Genomic DNA, 22,372 nt, shown 5'->3' on the forward strand with positions numbered 1-22,372 from the left:
CGATTCTAGTAAGCGAAGCTTGTCATCCGATTCTAGCATGCTGATTCTAGCGTGACGGCTTCCGAAGCCCAGGCGAAACGTCAGCGAAGAGCCGCCGACCCTGAATTTAGGGCAAACGAAGCGGAACGCCTGCGGCAGCGTCGCCTTGCCACAAGCTCCCCCAGTTACGACTCGAGAGATAGGCCTTTGGTTCAAGTTATGTGACACTCTATATATTAATGGTGGTTAAGTGAACAATAAAACAATATATATGTGTAAAACACATACACGTCTATTCGTGTGTGTTTCAGACATATAGTCAATGTCAATATTGCTCAACAATTCTCAATAGCACTCAACATTATTCAACAATATGTCAACAACAATTAGTCAATGACTTTACTGTTGTGAAGCGCTCAACAACTTTATTGTTGAGGTATTGTTGTGTACGTTCAATAACTATTGAGACATTGAAAGGATATTGTGTCAACAATTTCTCAATAATATGCCAACAACATTTCAATAGCCATTTTTATAAGGGCTTCCTTTCATTGTGAACAAGGCTCCCATCAGGGGAGCCGAAACGGCTCTTTCTTGTATTCTTTCACTGGTCGGTGGCCTTCTATTTACCCGAATTCATGGAATAAAGGTACATGTAAGCGGAACCGAGGATGAAATAAATATGGCGAAAGCATGAAAATTTTTATTCGCATACGCAGAATAAAAGAACTAGCACAATCGAGATTTCTTCACGATCAGAAAGAAAATCCAATGTCAAATAAACTATCCTACGGTACAAACTGTGCTTTACTCAGTGGGCGAAGCATTGGCAGCGAGAGTAACGTTTAGCGCTGCACTGGAACTCCGCCGATCGTGTTCTAAGTATGCGCGGGTGCGACAGGTTGGCGTGCCGCAGGATGTAAGGCAACAAAAACATCTTGGGCTCAATTACCAGCGCCCCCGCAGCTACCATAGATTTCACAATGGTGGCATCATGAGGAGCATGATGCCACCGGCAGTGGCGTATCAGGTGTCGAACCTGGACAGACGCCACAACATCGGATTGACAGGAAACCGTCCACGTTAGGCAGTGCCCGGTGAATAATTATACCCATCCCATGGATTGTGGGAATCGATTGTATGCTAAGCATCCTGCAAGTATCTGACTTCTAGCATCGTTCGAAGTTACGCAAAGCATTACGAAATGCCATGTCAGGGATGTCATGTAACGCTTATACTACGCGGGATGTCATATAAGGCATTATATACAGGATTATTATTTTGAGGTTTCATGGAATTTTTAGAAATCGCCTATGGCTGATAGAGCAGTTCTTGTCCTTGAGCTCGATTATTCGAGGAGGCGCACATTACTAGAACGAGAAATCGAAAGACATATTCATCTAACGAAAATTTAATAATTAACTTCTATGATTATTTTACGGCACATAATGTAATTTACGATTTGCAAGACGTATCCACTTGAAATGAATTTCTAGGATGACACCAGCTTCGAGATATTACGCGTATTTCCAAAAGTGTGGGACAAAATACATGGGTGTTCCAGTTACTTTTGTGCTTCCCTGCATGAAAGTCAAACTAGAAGCAGCGCGAAGAAGTCGAGGACGAGATTTAAAAACAAACACAACAGGACGAGCGCTGTACTGCCAACTGGAAATTTTATTGAAAGAACAACCAGCTTGATAACATGTCAAAAAACGTCAAAAAAAAAAGAAAAAAGGTTGAAGGCATGCATACTGCCTGCAAGTGGAGGTGCTTATCTCGAAAATTTATCTTAGTTTTCTCTAGACTCAGTGACGCTGCGCTTACAGATTTATCTCCTGCTTTGGTGATAAATGTCTAAGCGCAGCGTCACATTTATCAACACTAAGCAGATGTGGTTTCAGAGGCCCGTATTACTCATTAAAAAAATATTACACTGGCAGACAGCAATGTGTCCGTGTGGCAGAGTCCTATAATTCTTTGTTGTGTGTTAAATCAGGGGTACTGCAAGGGTCCGTATTGGGACCGCTTTTGTTTAACATTTATATGAATGATCCTGCTTGCTTATGAATGAAATCAAAAATTTATTTATACGCTGATGACACGGCTTTGGTTATATCGAACAAAATTTTTAAAGGAAGCCGCTAGAGTACTACAGTATGATGTCTCTAGACTACTTGATTGGTTGACGGATAACAAAATGTTTATTAATAAATCGAAGACCAACAGGAAATGTTTTCACAGTCCATATAAATTAGTCGCGGATATTTCCCCTGTTTATCTTCACACCAGGGACTGCCTTGCATGCTCATGTCCTCCGGCAACTCTGAAAAAAAAACACACACACACACACAAAATACCTGGGGCTACACTTCGACGACACGTTGTCATGGAATGTCCACATTGAAGAGCTCGCAAGGCGCTTACGTGCTGTGTGCGCTTATTTGTTTGCCCTAAAAATTTTCTTCGATGCAAGTGTTCGTAAAACGGTTTACAGAGCACTTGGTGAATTAATCATAATGTGCACAATATCACATGCAATATAATTTTTTTCTTTCAATATTTCTTTCTTCTTTTTCTAGTCTGCCATGATTTCCGTTGTGTACACTTATCAGTACTACCCGCCGACTGCCCAGCCTCGCACACAAGTAGCTTATGCGGGCTGAATATGTAACTGCGACATGATTGGATGTAATACAAGTTATTGTTATAGTTAGGGATGGAAGGGAAGTTCATGGGTTGTGGTGGTCCGAGATGGTGCCCCTCGATGGCCCGAGTGCACGGTGGCAACGCGAAGGAAGAACCAGCGTCTGGTGGAGGACAACGTTCATTCTGCAGCAAAGTGTCCGGCCGGGCTGCGCCCAGACAACTCTCCCCTCTCATGCCGAGCGCCCGTTTTTAAAGGCTCGGTCGCGCTCGGTCAAACAACCCAACAAAAACGCGTACATTCTTTGACTGTCTTGCTTTCACCCGCCCCTACGGGAGCAACACTCAATTCGTCAAAGCCCTCAAGCGTCTTTCAGTCACTCGCTACCGGGTAATTGCCGTCCTCATGCCGGCCTAAGCAAACAGCAACCGGTTGGTGGCCCTCTGCAGTAACACGGGTTGAAAAATCCGCATCCAGCGGAATCACCTTCCTCCGTAAATTAAGGAGCCGCCGTCACGGCTCATTACCACGAAACACACTTTCCACGTGTGCCTTGTCCTTTCTCTGCCCACTGGCTCGAGGGACGCTGTCATGGCTTTCAACGTAATTTCCATGACAGCCCCCATGTGCATTCCTGATGCTCGGCTACACTGCAGCGGCATTCAGTACAAAGATAGCCAAGAAAAGCATGAACCGTAAGGACCCATCCTATATACACCCTCAAACTGACTCCTGACGAAGACAGCTAATAAAAGCATAGCGAACCATAGCAAACGACCCAACCTTTATACGCTCTCACTGACTGTTACTATTATTATTATTATTATTATTATTATTATTATTATTATTATTATTATTATTATTATTACAATGTGAATCCGCCGCATTTTAACAGTTCGCTCACCACCAGTCTAGTAATACAAATCAAAGCATGGAAGTCATTCTATGTCGCATTCGCATCGGACACACACATCTCACACATAATTTTTTATTGAAAAATGAACAACAAACGGTTTGTGATCACTGCCAAGAATCCCTAACTGTGAATCACATTTTAATAACATGTCCGGCGTTGGAGGAAAAAAGACAGAAATATTTTTATGAACTTTACAAAACACTAACACCACTTCATCCATCCCTGATCCTAGCTGAAAATGCACTTGTATCTCTAGACGATGTTTTTAATTTTTTAGATGAAACACGGGTTCTTAAACAAATTTTAAAGCAAATGATCTTTGTTGCTTGAAGCGCTGTTATCATATTATATATTTTCAACCTGTGCATGGCGCATCATAGCCTTAGTTGCTTTTGCGCCACAAAACCTTACATAACTAACTAACTAACAAATCAAAGCAAGTAAATATTACCTAACTTGGCCGCTATGAAGGCCTAGAACAATAGCCCCCTATACGAAAACACAGGCATTCTCACTAAATACCTCAGTCTTTATTTACGTACAAACCAATTTCTTCAAACGCCATAGCATTCAAAGATCCTTGGCTGCGCAGCAGGCTTTTTTCTCGTGTATTCAAATTACAATCCGACGCTATCACGTCCATAGGTTGTGGTTAAGTCGTACTTTACAATTTTTCTGACGGATTTTTTTTTTTAATTCAGTTTTTGTTCACTAACGCCTTGCGCCACACGAAGGGCCCGCCCGGTCGGGGTGGTTCGGGACGACGTGGTTCAGCATGATCTATCTCCCGTCAGACGCCGACGCTGACACCGACACTAGATTTTCTGCGACACGGGGCCCTTAACGCTATCTCGTTAAAACGCTGGCGAGTTTCGAACCTCCGAGCTCACGCTCAGAAGCCGAGTAGCTTTCCCACTGTGCGAAATTAACACCCAGGCTTGCAGAAAGTGTATACAGCTGAGACATATGAATGTGTTGTACCGGCGGTACAAAACAAATGTCAAAGGAGAACAGTTTTTATGAATCCTTTGTTGAAAGATTTGGTGATGGTGGAAGAAGGGCCATCTCAAGGACCATACGTAGAGTCGACTTGGAGCTTTGTAGACATCAGTAAAATTCCGGTTCTGCCAAAATTTAATGCCAAAGACGGCACATTCCAGATGCTACTCGGTGGTGATGGGATGCGCCTTCCTTTTGGGCGTTCCTTCATCGATCACAATGCCACTGATCTCTGAGGGCTCATGAGCTTCGCGTCGCGCAACACAGAGAGATGATCCGTCAATGAGTTGACAAGGAGTGAAGAGGGGCTATATAGACGGTTGATAATAGCTCGACGTGGATGGATAAGGTGCTAAAGAGCGATAAGGGTCGGCAACTCCCATAAGGTTAATAAGCACCTATAAGTGCTGATAAGGGCCGGATCAAGTCCTATAAGATTGATAAGGACTGATGAGGATCGGATTGATTGCGATAAGATCCGTAACAATCGATAAGGACTGATAAGGGTTGTATCGAGTCTTAGAAGGTTGATAACAACGGATGAGGGTTGACAAGGGTTTATACTGGTCAGATCAAGTTTGTGAAGTTTGTGATGACACCGGGCAGCGTGGAGATGAGCAAGTGGCACAATGGTTACGCATACCTCGACAACTCCAGTGGAGTTTCTGCTTAACATTTTACAGTTGATTTGTGGACATTGTGATGTATAGAAAATAAGGTGCTTTGTTGTATGTTTGAAGATAGATTACATCATTTCACTTCAAAATTGTCGCTTGTAATGTCTGTGCAAGGGCTATATGAATATGTTTGACTTACTATTGCCTTTATTTTCTATGCATATTCACAATGTTTTTATCTCCTCTATGTTATACCGATAAATTTCAATATACCATTTGCATAGAAAGAATGTCACAAAAGAGCGCGTAATCCAAGCGCGCGCCGCGTTTCACGCAAGCCAGCGAAAGAACACTCCGGCCCCGCGGCAACTTTAACAGAGGGGAGAGCGCATACGCCTCAAACAACAACGCTAACAGCGGCGCCGAAACGTCTAGGAGAGCCTCGACGAAGCGACGTTAAATGGAGAAAGAGAGAGAGAGCACAGGCGCGCGCCGAGACACCTTCTCACCCGGCGATTCGACAGACATTACTACCGCGTGAGCATACACCAACAGGATGAGTCATCACCCCCCCCCCCCCTCGAGAATGCTCCGACAGCGGCGGTCGAAGGTACGAGAAAATACTCGAAGCTTCCCAAGCTTTGGCCATGCTACGGGATCACGACACCGATAGGAAAGTTTGAGAATGCCTGTGGAAGCTATATAACCGCCGTGCGAGAATCAGAGGGTGGAATTCAGGAATTCAGGGAGTTCGAGAGTTCAGTCCGCACCGGCGAAGTGATGTAATGTGAAGACCAAGCGTCTGCGGAAGAAGGGGATTCCTCGGAAAGCTAGTCGACGAGTTCATCGAGCGTATAGATTTCCGGAAGAAGTTTTTTCTTCGAGATTTGCCCGAGCTACGCCGAGATCGTCTGACTCCAAGACCAACCAGCACGGTGAATACGATTGGACACTTAGTGTTCCTATTTATTTTGTATTTTACGTGTTGGACTCTTAGTGCTTGTCGTCAATTATTTTCTTGTGTATGTTAATACCCATCTGATTTGTATTCTGTTGTGCCTAGCCGGTGTGTGTGTAACTGCATGCCTTGTGTGGAGAATATATTTTTTTCATGTCTGTGACATGAACCTTACCATAATTTGATTGCGACAGTGAGAATTTGGGTTTAAATATCCGTGTGCTTATACTTCTCAGACGAGTACGGTTTACTAGGTGTGTGCGAATATTCGATATTTCGAAAGATGATTCACCAGTCTGGATTCGACAGTTCACGGGCCCTGGGTGTCAAATATTCGTTTCGTTACAATACTATAAGGGGCCACAACAGTTGTTGCAGTCTACAGCCGAGAAAGCGTGATGCAAATGGAGACTCGTCTGAATGATAGCCGGACTGAAGTTGTTAAGCAGGCTCACCAAGGAGGTCGCTTATGCATAGTAGTTACCATCCGTTGAGTAGGCCTGCCTCGTCTTAGCGAGCCTATGAACTATCCGTTTTTATTTATGCAAACAAATATACGTCTAGACGAATTTTATCATGTTTCCATCATTAGATTCTAGTATCATGTAGTAGACTAACCATTATTCCACGGTAGCTCTTTAGCCATAACGGGGTGGTTCATATTGGCATCGAAGGTTTGACTTGTTAAATGCCGGAAATTGTTCAACGTAACCCGTCATCATACGTGTAAATTTGTGCCGATCCCGAAGATTATGCAGTAAAGACATTTAACTCCGTCGCTATACTCCTATTCTACTCAGGCGGGGATTGGGTGATGAAGGTCGGTGCACCGTGACGGCAATCAAGAGTCTTTTATCGATTTCTATGAGAGGTTGAATTCCCTTTCAACATTTTTAATACAGAGATGCAGTGTGGCGCGACAAGAAAGCCTACACCTGCTTACATAACGACGTCCTGCGAACCGATTGCAATAATGCAAAGAATGGTTCGTATTAAAAGAAATTTACGTTTTTCTTTAACAGGTGACAGACAGAACGGCGCTGATATCCAAGGACGTGCTCACGAAGACGAACGGGCACATGGCGATGACGCCGCTGCCGTTCCCGGTGAGGGAGTCACCTGCGTGCATGCGCGTTAGAAATGCGAGCAGTTGTGATGGAAGTTCTGCCATGTTTCGATCGTGCAAGCGACAATTGTACATTCGGCTCCACTACACACTTTTAAATGACAAACTGCGTGTCATCCTGATCATTTCCAGGACATTACTTTGTGTGACACTGATTCGTAGTGTTTGCGCGCTCTTAATAACACCCCTGTGTATCAGACAATACTCTGCGATAAGTGATTAATTGATTGATTGATTTACTTATCGAATAGGCTCCGCCTACTAACAAAATAAGTGGCTTATGTATCCGCCTAATTATGGGCAATTCAAGGGCTACCGTAACCAGTTAGATTATTTTAACGCGCCCCATGTCCTCGGAAGAACAGTCCTATTGCATGCCGTAATCGACTTAAAATTGCAGTGATTCATCTATCTCCACGAAGCCCCCTCTTCTTTCCTGCTATATTTTAGCCCTGACGGGTCATCTGCTATCCGCTAACAGTGGACTTTAAACCTATTACATCACGACACGCCTATGCTGCTAGAAAACAACATTTACGGCGATTACGAGTGTGTAATGCTAGCGTTTAAGCGTTAGCTGTGGTGAAGGCTCGGCATTTTCTCTCCCGATTTCGACCTTGCCGAATCGCTTGCGTTGTGAACGTCCTGCTTCCTCCATAACAATTCAGTGTAAGGGATCTACTGGAGCCTTCTGGTTTAAACTACTATGCTTGTATTCGATTCCCGAATCCTTGCCAATTTTCTAACCATACACTGGCCCAGCCGGGCGCGCAGCCGCATGTTGAGCGAGCCACTGCCGCTCCCCTAAATCTGGTTAGGAGTACGAACCCAACTAGCGGTGCGGCACCTTCTCGCCTGCCGCCTGCGGTCTCGGGTTGCCGCTTCTCTGCACTTTTTCAGCATTCCGGCGTGCATTCCTGCCGCCAAGCGAATACGTCCGAGCCCTATTTTTTCATCTGCCTCCGAAGCAAAGCACCATTCAGCGCCTTGCACAGACGTCTTCATAGCAACGCAGTCGGAGAGATTGAAGAGCCTGGGCAATAGAGAATGCGGTGGCCTGGGTGCTTCGATTTGTTTCCTCGCCCGCTGTTCCTTAAGCCGGGGAGGGCATCAAGGGAGTCGAGGCACCCTGCTCAGAGCCGCTGCCGAGAGCAACGAGCGGTTGCAACACGCGTCACGTGACTTCCGAGCCGGCAAAAAGAAGAATGGTGTGGCCGGCGTTCTCTGCTAGCCGCGTGACGGCGCCGACGTGCTCACGCCGTTGAGGGAAACTTGCCGCTAGTGTGTGGCACGGCGGCAAATACCCGCGCCGTTACTTAATCTCGAAGAGCGCCACCGGCGCTCCCGTAAACGGCGTCTTGTGGGCAACCAACCACACGAAACTAAAGAACGAATTCAGAAAAAAAAAACTAGCGCTTTAAAATACTCCACGTCACAGATCCCGTGTTCTCTAACTGAATGGCTAAGAAGAGCACCCAGCATACACTACAGCACGAATGATTTCTCACGTTTTCTAGCCGGACTGCAAAGTATACATGCTATTTATCTTGTGGCGTATTCTTGAGTGATTAACAAGTAATAATTGTGCGGCCTATAAAACTATGCTGAGTTCTAAGAATCTTCATGTTACCACCCATTCCCAATCGACATGTCTACCGTCAGGTTAACTATTCAAAAAAAATAAATAAATAACACAGGTCATCTCCTTGGACGTTATAGGTCTGTGGTGGTCATTTTATCTCAATGAAGGTACCTCAGTAGACGCATATTTACAACTTGTACGACGAAGGAATAACCAATAACTATAGTGAATTGTTTCATATTGATAGAACCTGTAGAATGTGGATCGGTTAATCTTCTCTTCATAAGTGATAGCTTTTGCAGCCACGACAGTCACCTGATCACACCCTCAGTAATTAATTTACCCTCGTCAATATTCTTTGATATTGGAGTCTGCTTCTAGCCATTGCCTATCAGTGGCCAAAGAAACATTCTCTGGAGAGCTGTGCATGTTGACGGTAAGAAAACGACCAAACGGCATTTGGTACCTGGGACGCTAAACGTAAAATTATTCCAAACTGTTTTTATTCCAATTCCTGCAATCAGCCTCCACGATTGGTCAAAACATTTTTGGGCCACTCCCAACTTCGCCTGTCTGTCACGCGACGTCCCGAAAACAGCGATAGCTTCCCATCTGATATAACATGTACACATAGACTATGCATGATTAAACCGTAAGAAAAATAATCATTCCTGATTCGACGCCTTTTGACCATTATCCATCGGCTATTGTTCTAATGTTTCCTGGTTACGCCCACTTCGCCTGTCTGTCACGTGACCTCACGATACCTCGAAAACTCACCACGTCAAAGTGACATGTATGCGAAAAAAAGTGCATTAATATGCCGAAAAAAAACTGAAAATTTTTCTGAATAGCCACAGGCTGCCCCGTTCCGAAAGGAATAGAAGATAGCTGCCCGCTTATCGCTCAGGCCCTCGCTACTCGCACCTGCCGGTGAGCATGTGTTTATTTGCGCATGATAAACCTTTTTGCGTTGCAGTAAAACGTTATCGCGCCCTTTCGGCTTGCATACGACATCGCTCTGCCAACTCTCCCTTGCTGAGAATCCGTTTTAGCGGCATTCTTATCCTTTCGTGTCACGCCGCCGCGATTTTCGACCAGCCACCGCAAGCTAAGTAAGGCGAAGCGGACCGATCGGAGAAGCCGACATCACACTCTTCATGTGGTTATCTATTTTCACTGTGCAGGCTCGGCCCCATTGAAACCCTCTCCACTAGAGCGTGCTCCTCGCCTCTTGTCAGCCAATTAGATAAAGAAAACCGCTGAGTGTAGACAATGTTATTGGTCTTGAAAGCGAACAAAGGTGACCTCCTATAAACTAGGAGAGTGTTTGATTGGGTTGTTCAGACAACGATGCGGGTCACCGCCCGATGCTTGCGTCGGTGGTTACGTAAATTTGACGTCAGGATTTTGGAATCAAAACAGTTTGGAATCCTTTTACGTTATAGCGCCCCTGAACTGGTACCTTCAGCAAGTGCTCACTTTCAACCATTGCTTCCTTTCTTTTTCAATACTCATGCAAAACTGATAGATGGACTCAGACCGTCTGAGATAGTGATATACGACCTGTGGCGCTGATGTTGACGAAAAGCTTTGCGTTCTTTATTCAGCTACGCATAGGCATGGATATCTTGTTGTTTTTGTGTGCAGAAGAATGCACAAGAAATAAGAAAAAAATATTCGGAAGAGTCATATACCTTTAAAGGTAATTATTACGCAAGCTCTCGGCAAACATAATACTTCAACAGTCGCAGTTCGCCCCACTGTTTCCACACACTTCATCTACATAAATTTCGAGCTTTGTGTCAATAAGTGCACCTTTGTTGGTCCCATGGGAAGTGCCGAAACGCTAAAGATAGTCATATTGATGCGCACGGATCACGCATGCTTGTATGCTGGCGGCGGATAAATTTTTACAGCCTGAGGTTCTTCAGCGCGCACCTACATCTAAGTACTATCGGCAGTAACTGAAACGCGAACAGCAGAGCCCCTGGCCTAAGCATAAGTGAAGGTACAGTGTGCGACGTCTAGTCATTATAATTGACAAGGGCACATATACGGCGATATTTTTGTTTCTCTTCTGGTCCACTATTATTTGAAAGCGAGAAGAAAATGACGGCGCAGTAATGATGACCGCGCAAACTGTAGCAGGCGCACCGCTGTTCGCATAGATGTTCCTGCGATTACTAGGGGGAACTCTGGTGTTGCGAACGTGCAGCCACCATGGGAACAATTGTTCTTACATGGATTTGCCCGGTCTTCGTGTTTGGGGCTGCAGACGTTCTTGCGGCTTTGCATATTAGGCGTTATTTAGGCATAAATTTGCCTAAATTTTAGAAGATGACGGATATGGGGTTTATTGGCGTTTAATCCCGGTAACGTTAGGTCCAGCACAAAAAGCACCCGAGAAGTTCAAGCCAAACGCCAGCGCGAGGCAAAACCAGCGACACCGATCCTTTTGTCTTTTTCTTCCTTACTTCAGGAGCCATGCGAACACAGAGACGCTTGTGGTATCTTCGTCATTACAATGGCCCCATGAGAGAAGACTAGCCATCCTGGCGACTCACGGTGACGACACGATAGAGGAATCGTAATACGGGTTAAGCCGGCTGACGTGCACGGTCTCGCGACCACGATGCCGCAGATCGTCAGACAGCGTGAGAGGGTCGACCACATAGTTTACAGCAGATGTACAGGCGACGATCCGGTAGGGCCCATGGTATTCAGCCAGCAGCTTAGACGAAAGACCGGGAACGTGAGGTGGAATCCACAACCAAACGAGGCAGCCGACACGGAAAGTGGCAGTGCTCAGGTCGGTGTCATGTCGATTCCGCTGGTGGGCTTGACTTTCCGTCGTGAAGGTACGGGCTAGTTGGCGGCATTCTTCCGCGTACCTGGCTACTTCTGATATGGGTCGATATTCAGAGGCGTCAGGTTGGTATGGCAATACTGTATCGAGTGTGCACGAGGGCTCTCGTCCATACAATAAAAAGAATGGTGAAAAACCCGTGGTCGCTTGAGTCGCGGTATTGTAAGCGTAGGTGACAAAGGGGAGAAGCATGTTCCAGTTGGAGTGGTCCGACGCGACATATGCAGTGAGCATGTCGCCAAGAGTGCGATTGAAGCGCTCAGTTAACCCATTGGTCTGCGGATGGTACGCGGTTGATGTACGGTGGACGACGTGGCATTCGGCAAGCAGGGCTTCAACCACTTGGGAAAGAAAGACACGTCCTCTGTCACTGAGGAGTTCTCGAGGAGCGCTATGTCGAAGCACGAAATTGCGCAGGATGAAGAAAACAACCTCACGTGCTGTAGCGGCAGGAAGGGTGGCAGTGTCAGCATATCGGGTTAGAGGGTCAACACCAACGATTATCCACCGGCTTCCAGACGTAGTCCATGGGCGCGGGCCGTAAAGGTCGATGCTGACCCGATCGAAAGGCCGCGCAGGGCAAGGTAAAGACTGAAGAGCGCCGGTCGAGCGTGGCGGAGGAATCTTGCGTTGTTGACATGCTTCGCAAGCACGGATATACTTGAGGACAAAGCTGTGCATACCGCGCCAGTAGAAGCGTTGGCGTAACCTTGCGTAAGTTTTCAGCACGCCAGCGTGAGCACTCTGTGTGTCGGCATGAAAAGCAGCGCAGATGTCTGAGCGCATGTGACGAAGTATTACGAGAAGCCACTTGCGACCATCCGGTATATAGTTGTGGCGGTAGAGCAGATTGTCTCGCACGGTAAAATGATAGGCTTGACGGCGGAGCGCGCGGGAGGTCGGATTGGCGGTGGAATCCAACAGAAGGTCGAGAAGGGCAACAATCTACGGATCCTTCCGTTGCTCCGAATGCATGCACTCGACGTTGAGCGCTGAGATAGCGGTGTACTGTGCCGAAGGAGACGCTGTATCGTGGGGTAGAGGAGAGGGAGAAAACGCTTCCGCGTCGGAGTGCTTGCGGCCAGATCTGTACACCAATTGGATATCATACTCTTGGAGCTAGAGGGCCCACCAGCAAATAGCGTGGTGGTCCGTGACGACATAAGACGGGCGGCCATAAAGGTAGGGTCGGAACTTGGCAAGAGCCCAGACTATAGCCAGGCACTCTTTCTCAGTAGTTGAATAGTTGGTCTCGGCCTTTGTTAGGGTTCGGCTCGCGTAGGCGACAACATACCTGTTATAGCCAGGATTCCGTTGCACGAGCACCGCACAAAGGCCCACGCCGCTTGCATTAGTGTGCACCTTCGTAGGCGCCCGGGGATCGTAGTGCCGGAGAATAGGAGGAGATGTGAGCAGCTGACGTAGCGTCGGGAATGCGTCATCACATTCACAAGACCAACCGGTCTTGTGAATGTCGGTGCCAACATGTCGGTGCCAACGGTGAGAACTCGCGTTAAAGGTGCGATAACGGTCGCAAAATTGCGCACAAAGCGACGAAAATAACCACAAAGGCCGATGAAGCTCCGGAGGGTCTTTAGTGACGTCGGCTTAGGGAAGTCGGTGACAGCTCGAAGTTTCGCAGGATCAGGGAGGACGCCGTCTTTGGACACAACGTGGCCCACAATAGCCAAGGTGCGAGCTGCAAAGCGACACTTTGTGATATTCAGCTGAAGACCAGCGTTCTTAAGACATGTCAAAATTTGCTGGAGACGTGAGAGGTGCGTCGAGAAGTCTGAAGAGAACACTACGATGTCATCAAGGTAGCTTAGGCGAATGTTCAATTTGAGACCGCGAAGTATGTTATCCATCATGCGCTCGAAAGTTGCGGGCGCATTACAGAGCCCCAATGGCATGACGTTAAATTCATATAGCCGGGGTGACAAATGCTGTCTTCGGTCGATCGCATGCGGCCATGGGAACCTGCGAGTAGCCAGATCGTAGGTCCAATGACGAGAAGTACTCAGCGCCTTGTAAACAATCGAGTGCATCGTCAATTAGGGGTAAAGGGTATACGTCCTTCCGTGTGACTTTGTTTAGGCGGCGGTAATCGACACAGAAACGAATAGAACCATCTTTTTTCGCACTAGCACAACTGGAGAAGACCACGGACTCTGGATTGTTGAACGACGCCACGCTCGAGCATGTCATTCACTTGATCGTTGATTATACGACGCGCCGCCGCTGAAACGCGATAGCGACGTTGTCTGATGGGAGACTGGGACCCGGTGTCGATGTGGTGGGAAACACTAGCTGTTCGTACGTCCTAAGGCGTGTTCCGTACAGTCGAACGAAGAACGGAAATTATCTAAGAGAGACAGGAGTTCCTCGCGGTGCTCGAAGGAAAGGTTGTCGTCAACGCACGAATCACAGACTTCGGTGACCGATCGGGAGCTTTTCGGAAACGGTTTCATGGCGTCGAGCGAAAGTCCAGAAGAGGAGCCAGGCACGTCCAAACACTCAGACATGTCAATAGGCTCGACACAGCGAGGCACTCGTCGCGAAGCAGAGTCAGCGGGTATGCGAACGGGTTGTCCACTAGCATAATTGTTGTATCTGCGGCTACGTCAAGAACGGCGAATGGAAGTGGTAGAGATTTGGGGTGAAGAAAAACAGATGAAGGCGTGATCAGTACCGAGGCATCGGGCGCCGATGGACACAACAAAGCTACTGGTGTTGAAGTGCTTGGCGGCAGATAAATATCGGCGGTGACAATAATCTTTCAGGGGGCGGGAGAGACGGCAGGCAGAGTGGTGTTGACGACAGACAGAGCAGCTTCAGCACGGGCGCAGTCAATGACGGCACTGTGGCGCGACAGAAAGTCCCATCCCAGGGAGTCCCTCCCATCATGGGAGCAAGAAGGTAGAACAAGGAACTCAATTGTGTAAAGTACGTCCTGAATGACGATCTTAGTGGTGCATGCGGCTGAAGGTTCGATGGGCTCCGTGGTGGCAGTACGAAGTACAAGGCCAGAAAGTGATGTGGTGACCTTGGTAATCTCACGGCAAAAAGTCTCACGTATGACGGAAACTACAGCGCCCGTGTCGACGAGTGCGAATGTAGCAGCTCCTTCAACCTCTATTTCTATAATTTTTGAGGCGATAGCGCAGGTCTTGGGCATTTCGACAAGCGTGCAGCTCTTGCCTCCGAAGCTACAGCATTTATTTTCCCTCGTTGGTAGCCGGGCGACGACGCATCGGCGATATCGAACGGCGACGCGGTGATGGTGAACGACGGGTGCTGAAGTTCTGACGACCGGTCTAGAAGTTCGGCGACGGGTTCGAATCAGCATGCTGGTGGGCTGCAGGTGCATGTAGCTCAACGATGACCAACTGATGCGGCAGGCGATGGCGACAAAAGCATGCCACAGGTCCCGCGATACCGCAGGAGAAGCATATCGGCCGATTGTCCCACGTGCGCCATGGATCTTGCGGCCGGAAGTACTAAGGGGGGGCTTGAGGGACAGGGAAAAGCGCTGGGCGCGGTGGCGGCGTCGAGTAGGGGAGTGTCGTTGGTCTAGGACGCGACACGGCTTCAGCGTACGTCAACGGTGCAGCAATCTGAGCTGGTGCAGCAATCTGTTGCACTGGTGGAAGGGCCTCTGCAACCTGCTCGCGGATGGCCTGCTGCACGGCCGAGGACAAAGGTTGGACGGGATCCTGGGTGAGAGGGAGCCGCGAGAGCTGGCGGGCCACCTCTTCACGAATGAAGGCTTTGATCTGAGGCAGCAGAGACCCGTCATCAGCCTGTCCGTGAGCAGTCACCATACTGGAAAGGGAGGCAACTTGAGGAACAGTTTGACGGGCGAGCGCTCGTTGCCGGCGTAATTCATCGAAGCTTTGGCAATACGTGACTACGGCTGCAACGGTGGTAGGATTCTTGGCCATGAGCATTTGAAAAGTGTCGTCGTCAATGCCCTTGAGGATTTCTTTAATCTTATCTTCCTCAGTCATCGTTCGGTTCACACGGTTGCAGACATCTATGACGTCCTCCATGTAACTAGTGAAAGTCTCGCCCGGCTGTTGCGCTCAGTGGCAAAGGCGCTGTTCTGCGCGAAGCTTTCGCACCGCAGGACGGCCAAATACCTCCGCGAATGCAGTCTTATAGTCATTCCATGTCGCAATAGTTGCTTCATGGTTGCGGAACCAGAGGTGGGCGACATCCGCAAGAAAAAAATAACGTTGGTGAGCTTTGTCCGATCGTCCCATTTATTGTGTGTGCTCACTCTTTCGTACGACGAAAGCCAGTCGTCGACCTCGGTATCAGCGGTGCCACTGAGCCCAGCTGGGTCTCGTTGACGAACGGCATCACAGCTGACTGGCCCAGTTGACGAAGCGGGTCGTTCACCGGCGGCGTCTGGCATGGTCGGGGGGGGGGGGGGTAGCGGAGGGCAGAGTGCGGCTCCGGAGTTCCAGGGCGAGTCGTTAGGTGACCCAGCACTTCCACCAAATGATATGGGGTTTATTGGCGTTTAATCCCAGTTACGCGTTAGGTCCAGCGCAAAGAGCACCCGTGCAGTTCCGGCCAAACGCCAGCGCGAGGCAAAACCAGCGACGCCGATCCTTTTGTCTTTCTCTTCCTCACTTCGGGAGCCATGCGACCACAGCGACGCTTGTGCTATCTTCGTGATTGCAATACCTTTAATAAGGCAGTGGGTAATAAGACATGAAGCACGCATAATCTATTCTAACTGCCGTGGTTCCGCTTGCCCATGCGTCCGTGGCATAATGGTTTCAATATCGGACTCTGTGCTAGAGGTCCTGGGTTCGAATCATGCCGTTGGACAATTTTACTAATGTTTTTTCGGTTATTTATAACGTACTGCTTCCTTAAAAATAATGCAATGTCACGAAGCGAAACCACGAAACCAGTTTAGGCAAAGCAATGTTACTACCCATCATTCCCATTCTGGCGGAACTTGCTGTGATTGTAGCTCCCGTAGCAACTAGCGCCATGGTTCCCTCTAGTAGTTGCGTATGAAACTCCGTGGCTGTTCGAGTTGCACTTGACGCCAATACCACACGATGTTTCGTAGCCCTATGCGATAATAATCCCCCGATACTGCAATATTGCACCGTTGGTTTTCCTTGATTGTCCTTTTGTCGCCTTCAAATGAAAGAGATCAGAAAGAGCCAGAACAGAAACTAAAATATCGCGGTGTAGGAGGAGCATCATCGCGCAGTCCGGCCAAAGAAGATGTGCCCGCCTGTCCATGGTGATGAATGGACGGCGCGCACTGTATATTAGGTTTTGATTCATCCACGCGCTCCGCTGTTCGCGTTTCATTTGACGCCGATAGTACAACAGCTTTCAACCCTTCCCCTTGAGCTCAGCAGCGCGATGCCATAGGCAGGGCTACAGGGGCGGTTTGCTTCGAAACGCCGTGGCTGGTTTTTATTTTTTACGCGCAAGCCGCGAAGGAAGCGAGTGCCCGAGGAGTGAGGTGGCTGGAGTTGGAGAAGAGAACCACGCGACGCGAAGTACGAAGCAGCGCGCTGAGCACGCTGCCAAGGTACGCCACCTAAGTGAAAGTCTAGCTGGCGTTGAACGAAGCGGCGAAAGAGAAAATAGGCGAACCGCCACGGAGGAGGTGGGTAGGTGAAGACGCGCTGGATTGACCTGCTCTGGCAGTTGCTACGGTTTCTATCTGCGGTATAGACGTGCCGGGTTCGTCTCGTGATAACTTCGGCGGATGCTGTGTATGGCACCGCTGCGCGAGCCCTATCTTGAAAGCGATCTGCAATGCGGCAAGTCTAGCCGTAGCGAGGGGCGATAGCTTCGGGTGCACTACAGCACTCATATGCTTGCGCGTAACCCGCGTTCACGAATTGTAACGTCACTGTAACCTTTTTTTTTCAGTTGGCGAGGACAAGAAGAGCGGAGAGAAGTTGGTGCGAGAAGCCGCAATTCTGGACTCACAAGGTACGTCACAGAGTGAGGTGACAATGGAATCACCTGAAAAAAAAAAAGTTTAATTCTGGGATGTAACGTACCACAACCACTATTTGACTATAGGGCATGCCAAAGTGTGGTATTCTGGATAAATTTCGACCCTCTGGGTCTAATTTGTGACCAACGGTCTTACGCTGTAGCACACGGGCTTCCTATCACATAATATTTCTAAATATTCCTCTCACGATTGATAAATTGAGAGCCACAGCCCTCCTTTTTTGATTTGGGATGGCGGACCACGTATAATCGTTACTGTGGTTTCCTAACTCCTTCATATATAGTGCCAGGGCATGCTGCGATATATATATATATTTTTTCAGATTACCTTTTTTTGGCAAGCGTCGATAAATTGGAAGTACTAAAGATCTGCTTGAATTCCTGAGTGATGTTATTGCTGTTCCAATTGCTGCAAACTGCTCCTAAAGGCCAATCCTGCTACATCCTGCTACATTTTTGATAATTTGCTCCAAAGCTTCTCCAAAAGGTGTATTCTACTACTTTAAAAACTTAGATTTAGGTGCACGTTAAAGAACCCCAGGTGGTCCAAATTTCCGGAGTCCCCCACTACGGCGTAATCAGAACTGGTTTTGGCACGTAAAACCCCATAATTTGATTTTTTTACTTTAAAAACAAATTTACCTAACAAGTATCATTTATCAGACGCGCTCATCATGTGTGCACATGGAGGAAGTAAAACGTTGCTGCAAGAGTCGGGCTGCTATGCGCTTGGATGTTGCTGGCGGCGGCCATTGCTGAAATGGCACTTCGGACGTGAGAGCACACAACTTTCCTAAAGCTTTAGGGAAAAGCGTTCTGCTGATGCACCAAAGCTGTTTTGCGGTGTGACGTACATGTGGCTTCGTCAGTTGCGTACATGTAGGCTGAAAATTTTGCTAAATGGGGGCAACTCGTTGCACATGCTACTGAGCTTGTTTATCTTCCTTACACTGCTGCCATATTGCTGTTTTCGGCTGGTGTAGCTTAGCGAGTGAGCATTGCACGCTGCTAAAGCTATTGCATAGTTGAGTTCCCCAAATTTCTGTCTCCATGTGCACTTCTACTGTTCCCGCAATTTTAGCGCCCAGCCTCCTGCAAACTGGAAAGCTAAAGCAGAGGTTAGAGAGGTTTGTGGTCATGCTGTGATCGTGATACTGTTGTGGTCGTGTTATCGTCATCCCAGCTTCATCATCCAATTTTTCTCACACCATCGTTTTCATACTGTTGTCATCCCATTGCCATGATGCAATAGTCATCACACCTCTGTCGTCATTACTTCGTCATCATGCATGAGATTTATATGGTTTAGCGCCACCACTTTATGTTTAGCTCAATAATGCTTGGTGAAAATGTGCTTGTTTCCCACTAAATTGGACTTCCTCCTTCTGTAAGCTCTCTTGCTTCTCTCAAAAGCAATTTCTCCATTTGGAAATATGCATTCAGATGCTACAAACGCTCGCTTTTCTGTTCCAAAGCGCACTTTTGGTTGCTCCAAGAAGCTGCTTCAAGACGGCCTCGGCCAATCACATCACTGATTGCACGATCTTTTCTGAGATATAATATCAGCCCAAAAAGAAGCCTATTCCCAATATAGCTATATTTAAAAATATACATGTAACCATAAAATGCGAAGGTCAATGTTTTTGTAGCCTTCATACAGAGAAATGCGCTCTTCCGCAGCTAAAAAAATACATATTTTATTTTGGAAGCCATTTTATCTTACCAGTGCTTTAAAATGGTACGCGTGCACAACAGTCTTATGCATTCTTTTTGTGTAAATAATGTTGTTACACAGGCTAATTATTGCATTTCTGATTACAGTGTTTTTGGTGCTTGCGTCTTCTTATGCATCCCGTTGAATGTAGCGCTGGCGATTTTAATAGTATTTCAAGTAACTCTTCAGGCAAAGATAGTAGTGCGCTGTCAAGGCGCCCTGTAACTTAAAACAATTTCTATGTGTTTTTCTTCCAATCTCCTGACGTCAAATTAACGTAACCATGGACGCAAGCATCAGGCGGTGACTGGCAGGGTTGTTTGAAGCGGCCAGTGAAAAGCTTTCCCCCTTTATAGGTCACTTTTTGTTTGCTCTCAAAACCAATAGGATTGCCTTACTTGACACGACTTTCTCATCTAACTGGCTGACGAGAGGCGAAGAGCGTGCATAAGTGGAAAGGGATTCGGTGGGGCCATGCTTGGGCAGTGGGAGTAGATAACCTGATGAGGAGGGTGCTGCTGGCGTTTGCGATTGGCCCGCTTCTTCTTGCTTACCATTCGGTTTATGGTAGAGGAAAATCGGGACGGCATGCAACGTAATTGCAAAAATGCAGGGAAGCAAGTTTGCCAGAGTGATGTCCTGAACGTACAGGAAGAGCTCGACAATGTTATTCTGCCACGCAAAAATTTTCACTATACGCACATAAATTCATTATCCACGGCAGCTTTAAGTAGCCAGTGCTATAGAGCAATCGGAGGGAAGTCACCTTTTCGTTTCGTAATGGCGCAGTCTCAGACTATCCCGAAAATTTCAGCTTTGTTCCGCATAATAACGCATCTTTAATGAGTATACGTCGATTTGACGTGGTGCGTATTCACGGTCGTGTGACGTCGCGCGACAGACAGGTGAAGTGGGCGCAGCCCGAAAACTTTGCAGTAATTGCGGAGGCCTAATGGAGAGAAAGCCGCAAAATCGTCAATAAGTTTTCTTATGTATGGCAGAATCATTCATAATGAGTGTGTACACGTCAGTTAAGAGCTTTTACGGTTTTCCTTACGTCGCGTGACGGACAGGCGAAGTGGGGGTGGCCCAAAAAATGTTGGATCAGTCGGGAGGGCGGACTGCAGAAATGTGATAGAAACATTAGAATTAGAAATATGTTATAGCGCCCACATTGTCTTCCCCGTACCGTGCCATGCCATAATTTTAGGGTCGCCTGTATTGACAAGGAATTTTAAAGAATCCCTGAAACAGTCCAGACAAATTTTGTAGAAACGAAGGGTACAGCTACAGTAAAACATTAGTGCGATAATTTAAGAAAGCGTCTCACATTAGGAGCGCTACGGACGATTGCAAGTTACCCACCTCCCTAGAAATGCTTTTCCTCCTAAACGTGTTCGCCAAATGATTTGGGCTAAGCTCTGTCTTCAGTGGCTCTGCGTCATGGTGTGACCTCGTGTCGCCTCCTTCGGTTGTCTTGGAGCCAGCGCACGAAGCCTCTCCAATATCTTCGCTAGCCACCTGGCCGTCGATCCCCAGCGAGAGCCATCAAAGCAGCGTGCGTTGCTAGTGTTCTGTCGCTGCGCCGAGCGTGTCCGGTATACTGGTAACCGCAGGCTAGCTGAGCGTTTTGGCGGATGGGCGGAGGCGTAAACTAAATCCGCTCCATGTTACTACCACTGCGATGAACGGGCTTTAGGGCAAACGTGACAGGCCTGCACGGTGTAACTACCTGATACCGCAAAGCTTATCTAGCCAAACACAGAGCCGCTATTGTTGTTACAAGCGTAAGACATTAAATTACAACGTGTTCACTATTGCGCTCCTGCAAGGCTGCAGAAAATTTGCACCAGCAGCGAAGTAGAAAAACACTTTGTTACTGCTATATTAGCTATGTGTCTGCTTGAGCTCTGTGCCACCAGGTGGCTACACCCTGCAGGCAGTTCACATTAGCGCCTCGGCTCATCTAGTAAAACTCCCAGTCCGCTTGCGTTTGCGTTTACCCGAATACCGGGCAAGCTAAAACTCCATTATAGTAGTAGTCTTTAGACGTGAAGTGACGGATGCAAACGTACAGATCCTGGCGCCTGCCGGATACCGACAGTCCGATGCACTGCAGCCGCTTAGCTCGTCTGTCACCTTGCAGAGGGGCACGATGTCGCAGCTTGACTTATCGCCGATCGCTACGTTTACAGCCCACAGCGCAACAAGGGCGAACCATGCTGCTCGCAAAATGAAGCCCGAGACCAACAATGACCACGCAGCTCGTGACAACACGGAGCAACGTTATTAGAACCAACTCAGTTTGACAGCTCCGCTGGAAACATGGGCTCCACGGCGGTCGCGTGAACGAACGGCGCTGCGATCGAGTCGCGCTACCGGCAGCGCTTCCGGTTGCGCGCCTTCTTTGCTGCGGCTGCGTCCCATGTGGTAATGGTGCTGCGAATTTGCTGCGTCCTGCAGAAGTTCGTTTGGAGGTTTGGGTGCTCGCGCTGGTCTACGGAGGTGTGAAGCCCGGCTGGGGTCGAGCATGCGATATGCTGATCTATTTTGCACCGGCTTGAACAAGCGGCTACAAGTCGTCAGCTAAGCGCTAGTTTTAATGCGTAAACATTCTTTGGCGAGTACCACAGGTCCATCAAGCGAGAAGTGTAATGCCTTGTACCAGCACAAAAATGCGTAATTTGTGAACTTAAAATGTTTAATCATTATAATATAAATGTAGATGATTGGTAGCTTTATAAGAGATAAGGAACAATAAAAAATGATCAGAGGGAATACCCATAGGGATACACAGGGCTCCATATAAAACGCATGGGGAAGCTTATAGCAGGGGGGAGCCCAATGAAATTTGGGGACGCGGGCCAGTGCGCAATACGACTGTAACTTTCTCCGAGATAATGCATGGCTTATACAGGGTGCCCCGACTATCATGCACCAAGAATTCATCATCATCATC

At 47.7% G+C, this 22,372-nt stretch overlaps 1 protein-coding gene across 1 annotated transcript in view; it reads left to right on the forward strand.

Annotated features, from left to right (window-relative positions):
* Positions 1-22,372, forward strand: part of LOC119444305 (zinc transporter 7-like) — a 205,626-nt gene that overhangs the window by 163,269 nt on the left and 19,985 nt on the right. Inside the window, exon 8 of the mRNA XM_049664531.1 lies at positions 17,610-17,672. Coding sequence (XP_049520488.1) covers positions 17,610-17,672 — 63 coding nt within the window. The remainder of the gene's footprint in view (positions 1-17,609; positions 17,673-22,372) is intronic.

Source organism: Dermacentor silvarum, chromosome 3 (genome assembly GCF_013339745.2).
Source record: "Dermacentor silvarum isolate Dsil-2018 chromosome 3, BIME_Dsil_1.4, whole genome shotgun sequence".
In the NCBI taxonomy this organism is placed as follows: Eukaryota; Metazoa; Arthropoda; class Arachnida; order Ixodida; family Ixodidae; genus Dermacentor; species Dermacentor silvarum.